This window comes from Vigna umbellata, chromosome 2 (assembly GCF_029865625.1).
Source record: "Vigna umbellata cultivar VRB3 chromosome 2, Vumbellata_1.0, whole genome shotgun sequence".
NCBI classification, from domain to species: domain Eukaryota; kingdom Viridiplantae; phylum Streptophyta; class Magnoliopsida; order Fabales; family Fabaceae; genus Vigna; species Vigna umbellata.
Window position 1 is genome coordinate 33,255,150 of NC_142166.1, and position 7,326 is coordinate 33,262,475.

A 7,326-nucleotide genomic window follows, 5' to 3' on the forward strand; every position below is an offset into this window, starting at 1 on the left:
GTTCCTTACGCCGTGAACTTCATTTTGGTCCGAACAACTTCAGATTCTGTTGACGGTAAGATTTCCAACTCATAAGCTCGTTTCTGGAATTCCTTCGAACCCAGATTCAGTTACATGCAAGGGCTTAAGTTGATATCGTTTACGTTTCTTGGTTAGGCTTAGTTGAAGAGAATAAGAAAGATCTTGGAGGGTAGAAAACCATAAGTTGGGCAAGTCCAAGTGATACTTTTAGAACGAACACTGCTATCCAGGTAAGGGAAGCTTATAAATTTAATTTATACTTGTATGAATCATGAACGTATGATATGAACTGTATGTATGATAAATATGTTGATTTTAGCATGTATGAATGAACGTTGATTGAACTGGATACATGGAATATGTGTTGGCTGTGATGTATGAGTATATTTGATACGTATGAATGTGAATGATTAATGTGAATTGTATAAAGTCTGGAAATTGTGTTGATTTAAAATTTACAAAGTATGAATTATATGAGAAATATTGAGTTAAGATAAGTTGGAAAAATCTGGAATCCTGTTAAGGTTGAAAAATCTGTATTTGAGAAAGTCCCTATGATAATCAACGCTCGTCACCGTACGGTCTTATACCGTTCGGTTTCCCTGCAAAGGCTTAGAATTGAATTCTTTCATTTGGGAAGAATTCGGTGTGAGAACGAGCGTCCTTATTGAGTTACTATGTTTGAGTGTTCGGCTCAACGTAGAGTTGTCGTACGCCTTAAATTAAACAATGCTGAAATGAGAACGTTCGGCCTTATGTCGAACGTTCGTTCGTAATAGCGTTCGGCCTTATGTCGAGCGTTCGTCTTTGATAGCGTTCGACCTTAAGTCGAGCGTTCGTTTTCGATAGCGTTCGGCCTTAAGTCGAGCGTTCGTCTTTGATAGCGTTCGGCCTTATGTCGAGCGTTCGTCCTTAAATGCGTTCGGCCTTATGTCGAGCGTTCGTCCTAAAATAGCGCTCGGTCTTATAACGAGTGTTCGTTCTAAATTGCGCAATGTCTCAGACCAAGCGTTCGTTCTAATTGAATAATCATTTGATAAAACAGCGTTCATCCAAAGTATTAAATATTCAATTTTCTTTACGTTCGTTCAATTCCTGGCAGCGGTTTTCATATGCAAGTCTCTTCAAAAATAATTCTAAGTGTTCTTGATCCTCCATTGTGCATTAAATCTGGTGCGAGTTTTTATCCCAAATATTTTTCTAAGTACCAGTACACTTCAAAGTTGAGTCAGTTCATTTAATTGGTCAAACAGAAAGTTCGTTCGTTATATATTTTTACTGATTATCCAGTAACTTCATTTGGACGTTCGTCCTCACCCTTCATTGGACTGAACGTTCGTCATTTTTGACTCCTGAATCTAATGATGTAAAAGATGATGGAATATGGTAAATTAAAGTGTGAACACTATGAGAACTGAATTTATGATGTTGGATTTTGGACGAGCGTTCCAGGGAGGAACGTCTCATATATATATATATTGAAAGATTGAATTGGTAAAGTATGACTATGGTTAGCTAATGCTGGCTTGGTCCATCCTGATATTCCGTGATGCTCATCTTCACGTAGAAGGGAGTAGTCATGTGTGGGAATGGCAGGAGGTCTTTCGTATCCCTCACTTAGCAGGGGCGAAGGATTAACCTCGAGTGGCAGCTGTTGAGTGTATCCCAGTTACTACATCACTCGGGTGCAAGGACGCCTGTAGCTACATGGTTCATACAGTCCGGACAGTCGTATATTATATACTTATAAATTACTATGATGGAATATGTTCAATTGTATGTTGTACGTGTGCATTGAAATGTTGAATGTGTACGTTGGATGTTTGAATTAAATATTATAAGCTTACCCTTTCGTTTTTCCTTGTGTTGTCACTTGTCCATGTACGTTCGTCCTGTCTTGCAATGACCATCCGTTGTGGATGTGAGCAGATGGTGGTACGTCCCTTGAAGAAATACTGGAAGAAGAAAATTTGGAAGAGGCGAATCTAGTTGGAGTAGAAGTGAAGGCCGAGCCTTAGAGCGCTCGATAGATTAGAATTATGAATTGTTAGCTTAGTAGGACGTTCGGCTAAATATTTTGTAAACCCGTTCGTCCTAATTATCCCTGAACCCTATCTTGAGCGTACGTTATTTGTATCTAAAACCGTTCGTTATTTAGCGCTCGTTGTTTTGAGTTGTATAGTGAAACTCTGCAACCTTAAGCCGTTCGGCTTTTGAACTCTGCTTTATTAATGTAAAGACTGCTTATTTATTGTTAATTGTAATTAATTCTAAATTATGGTAATTACTATATTTTGGGATGTTACACGTAACTGATGTACATTAAATAGAATAAACAAGAAGGATTCGTGCATAATTGGAAATAAATAAAATAAAATAAATAAATAAACCAATGCGTAATTGAAGGTAAAATTAAATTAAATTAAATAAATAGGATCAATACTTATAATGGGATAACAATTGGAAATAAGTAAATGGAAGCAAATAAAATAAAATAAAGGTAAAAAATAAATAAAAGATTAATATAATACACCTATGCTTGTCAAGATTAAAATAAAAAAAAGTTTAACCTCACTCCCCAATACCTAATACCTTATTCATTGAGAGGGCACAATAGTAATACTTATGGAAGATTGATATATCTTCTTATATCTTACTATGGATTTTCCTTCTTTTTTTTTATTTCTTCATTTTATTCTTTCTCTTTCCCTTTCTGTTTCTCTGTCTCTTTTTCTCTTTCTTTTTCTCTCTCTTATTCTCACATAACACACTTTTGCCTTCACTTCTCGTTATCCATCCCGCTACTAACTGGATATCCACATAAACAAAACTATTAGATTTTTTTTAACTCGTGAATACCATTTTTCTTAAATATTACTAGCAAAAAATATTTTTCTGGATAAAATCTCAATATAATAAGGATAAAAGTGTAATTTTATTTTCTTAACGGGTAACAGATACTCGTAGATATGGGTAGTATGATATCCAAACCCTATAAGTACCTGGTTGTAGATGTCATTGGAGATGTGATTGATATGTGAATCTTGTCTGTTTTAAAGTAAATTATAAAAGTACCATGTGGTTTTATTAGCTTCAATTAGTTTGTGGGGTAAAGGTCTCGTGCATATATCTATGTGTTGAGAAAATTAATTACTTTAAGTTAATTATGTGTAAAATGAAAAATAGGAAAAATAAGATTACTTAAATAGATATTAAATGATCATATTATTAGTGAATTGAGCTTGGCTTAGTGGTTCTATGTTTTGTGTTTATGTGTGTGTGGCTTGTGTATGGGGGTTCGAACCTAGATGACAACGAAACTTAGTTTTTCCTTTTTTTCTCTTTTCTTTTATTTTTTATTTATTTGTTTATGTTCTGCCTGAGTTTTGGGTTGGACCATGGAGCCCATAGGCAATCTCAGGGACAAAAGTTGTGAGCAAGAGGTTCATCTCATGGTTTTGATGAACCTACAGTAGTCATTCTATTCCTTGGAGGTTTAAGCTTAGTAAATAAATTAATGCTAGATGCCTCAACTAGAGGTAATATCAAGTGCAAGACTCTAGAGGAAGCCTATGAGTTGATTGAAAATATGGCTACAAATGATAATGAGATGCATAGTGAGACAACTCAACTTCAACAAAAAGGAGTTCTACAATTACAATTTCAAGATGCTCTGTTGGCACATAATAAGATTATGACTCAACAATTAGAGGCCCTAAGGAAGAAAATCTCTCAATTGCTAAAGGAGTTGCAAAATGTGTCTCAAGTTCAACATCAACTTTGTAAGTTGTGTGGTGGAGATCATATTAATGGTCAATGTGTTATGCCGGAAGTTACCCAAGAGGAGGTCAATTTTATGGGTCAAGGTAATCAGTTTTGTCCAGGTAAATACAACCAAGGATGGAAACCTCACCCATGTATAGGTCAAGGGCAAGCTGGGCAATTCAATAGATCACAACAACACCAATGGCAACAACAACCCTCCTTATATGAAAGAACTGCAAAGCTAGAAGAGACACTCCAACAATTCATGCAAGTGTCTATCTCTAATCATAAAAGCACTGAAGTTGCCATAAGGAATTTGGAGATATATGTTGGCCAACTGGCTAAAAAGTTGGAGGAGAAATCTGAAAAACAATTTGGGGCTAATATTGAAGTTAACACTAAGAAGAATGTAATGTTATTATAAGCATAAGTAGTGAGAGGTTGGAAGAGAGAAAATAGAGAGAGAAGAAAAAGATGTGTTGAGTGATGAAGAAGAAGAAAGTGAAGAGAGAAAAAGTGAGGTTGAGAGGAAAGAAAAGGGAAAAAGAAAAGAAGAAGAAGAGGGCGATAGAAAAGAGAGAAAAATTGAGAAAGTTCTTCCATACCCTAAAGATTCCTCTAGAAAGGAAAAAGAGACAATTAGGGTGTTTTAAAGAGATGTTCAAGAAATTGGGGATTACTATTCCATTGACTGAGGCATTACACCAAATCCCTGCGTATGCAAAATTTTTGAAGAAGTCCCTCAAAAAGAAGAAATATTTAGATGAGGGAACAATTGAAGTATAGAGAAATTGTAGTGTGATTTTGCAGAAGACACTTCCTCCTAAAGTCAAAGATCCGAGAAGTTTTACTATTCCTTGCACTATTAGGGATTGTTATGTAGGGAAAGCTCTTATTGATTTAGGGGCTAGCATCAATTTGATGCCCTTATCTGTGCTAAAGAAGATTGGTGATCTTGAGGTTAAACCTACTAAGATGGTGTTGCAAATGGGAAGAGCATGCATGTGGAAGGATTTCAAGAATCTTTTGTTTCTTTAAAACATAAGTTTGTTTTTTTAACTAAAAAGAAGTTTATTTGCCTTGATTTGTAAAGGCACTATCTATTGATTCAGTACTTGTTTGATTCTGTTTGGTCTTATCTTCTTGTGTCGTTAATAAAAATCTGACCCTTTTCTTCTTGAGCTAATTTGAAACGTTGTCGGTTTAATCTTATAATCTCTCTATTTAATACTAATCACCATGATGTTTTGAGTCTTCTAACTTTTGTGTTTGATTTCCCACAATGTTTTCTAACCTGCCAGGTAGATGCCAAAATATTATGCTTTGTCTTTATGCCCTGATTGCAGCTATGGTTTGTTTGTTTCAGTTAACCAAGTATGGTTTACTTGTCAGGCTGTTAATCTGGGAAGATCACTACTACGAACCCTTGCCATCTCCTTTCCCTCCACGTACTGTTGGGGTGTCTAATTTTCCATACCGAGACGGGGAAGGGTGCTGGTTTTCTTCTGAGTCTCAACTGGGGATTCAGGAGGAGGACAGAGTCGGTGGATTAATTAACAAAATGATGTTGAATAATTCAGTCAGTATTGCTGGAGAAGGGTTGGTCCTCCCTATTTTGCCTTTTTATTGCTTATCATTATCAATATTTGAAGTGTTTTCCTTCTCATTCCTATCTTACTCAAGTGCCATCTTTTGTTGTTAAGCAGGATGGTTGGACGGGCAACATTTACAGAAAACTATCAGTGGATTCTTATGAACAATTTCAGTGGAGATGCATATCCACCAGAGGTATTGAGTTGATTTTATTCCCCCAAGATTATGAGCTAATAGTTTATGATTAATATCTTCGTTTCCTTTTGAAGTTTGATGGTAAGGCAGATAAATTTTCTATAATCTTCCATTGCCTTGGTTCATTTTTCTAAATAAGAATTTTTTTTAACTCAAGCTGTTGGTCAAATGAGTGTATAAGAAGTGAATGACGTAAGCTTCTTTTATGTGATAGAGTGTATTTATTTCAATGATGGTCAAAGGCTTGGAGTAGGTGAACATATGAACTTCTTTTTCATTTCTCTTTATTGTTGTTTTATTTTGTAGGTATATTCTGAGTTGCATTACCAATTTTCTGCTGGAATGCAGGTTTGTGATTTTTTTGTGTATCTCACAGTACCAGCTATTATCCTGAGTTGGATTTTTATTATTGTTTCTTAATTGTGGACTACTTTCTTAAGACCCTTTATACTTATTTATTTTTTAATTCTCGTCATTAATTGTCATTTAGTGATCATCTCTAATTTAAATATGATTCTTTACTATATATAAAAAGTACATGTAAATTTGGTAAATGACAGGTTACTTCTTCTCAGTTGGAAAGAAAGTGGAGAGATCTAATTAGTGGGTTCATGCTTTTCACCGTCCAATTAATTCAATGAAAAAGATAATTTGCTTTCACCAACCAATACATAGAGTGTCATATCAGATGCATTACACTGCAATTATGGCAATGCTTGTTCTTGCTAAATTTCTTTACCAAAAATAAACTTGAATATTTACTTTTCTTATATATGGATGTAATTTACCATAGCAATTGATCTTTTATCTTTCTGGAAATTGATCTTATATATGCTTGTTCTTATATATTTCTGGAAATTGATCTTTTATTCTCCATCACCATAACTTTTATATCTTTTTATGTAACTATGGATCATTTTTTTTATCTGGTATCTCAATAGTGTTAGATAAAATAATTCAACTAGAAATGTAAAATTTATTTGACAGAAAAAGAGCACTAAGATGCTTACTAAATAAATAAATAAGAAAAAAGCTGTTAGAATTTAGAATTTTGGTTAATTTTTTAGAACATGTTTATTAGCATTGTTAATTTTTAGTTAATTTGAGAGAAATAGAACATGTTTATTAGCATTGTTAATAGAACATGATGAATATGATATTATTGTTGTTGTTCTTCACAGGGGATCCAAAAGAAGTGTTTGGTTCTTTGCACACTGGATACTTGGAACTGCAGTCACATTCCTGGGTGTCCTGAATGTATATCTTGGATTAGAAGCCTACCTCCAAAATGGGTCTATAAACAAAATCAAGGATTACAAGTGTTTCAAGCATATAGAGTACTGGTGAATTTGAATTCAAAGATTGTAAATTACTTGGCTTATATGTGTTTTATGTCTCGCTAAATCACTTTTTTGCAAGGATAATATTAATTACTTCTGGGAAATAAACGTCTATATATGTTTAGTTTACGCGTGTTATATATATATATAATTAATATTTTTCAAGCGTAGATTGTCAACAATACACTAAACCAAACCAGCTAAAAAAATACATTGTAGATAATTACCGAAGGCTTCTGCCCCTCGGTAATTACCGAAGGCTTCCGCCCTTCGGTAATTACCGAAGGGCAAAGGCCGTCGGTAATGGTTAGTGACAAGGGATTTACCGACGGCCATCTGACCGTCGCTAAGCCGTCGGTAATAAGCTAAGCCGTTGGTAATGGCTTATTACCGACGGCTTTTGGATGTTTCC

The 7,326-nt window shown here is 34.6% G+C and overlaps 1 protein-coding gene across 1 annotated transcript; it reads left to right on the top strand.

Annotated features, from left to right (window-relative positions):
• The first annotated feature begins 3,715 nt into the window (after positions 1 to 3,715).
• On the top strand, positions 3,716 to 6,977 carry LOC148203833 (uncharacterized). Its single transcript, XM_088107780.1, has 5 exons — positions 3,716 to 4,195; positions 5,153 to 5,385; positions 5,493 to 5,574; positions 5,881 to 5,922; positions 6,756 to 6,977. The coding sequence occupies exons 1-5, from the start codon at positions 3,716 to 3,718 to the stop codon at positions 6,975 to 6,977; spliced, it is 1,059 nt and encodes a 352-aa protein (XP_087963906.1).
• Positions 6,978 to 7,326: the final 349 nt, after the last annotated feature.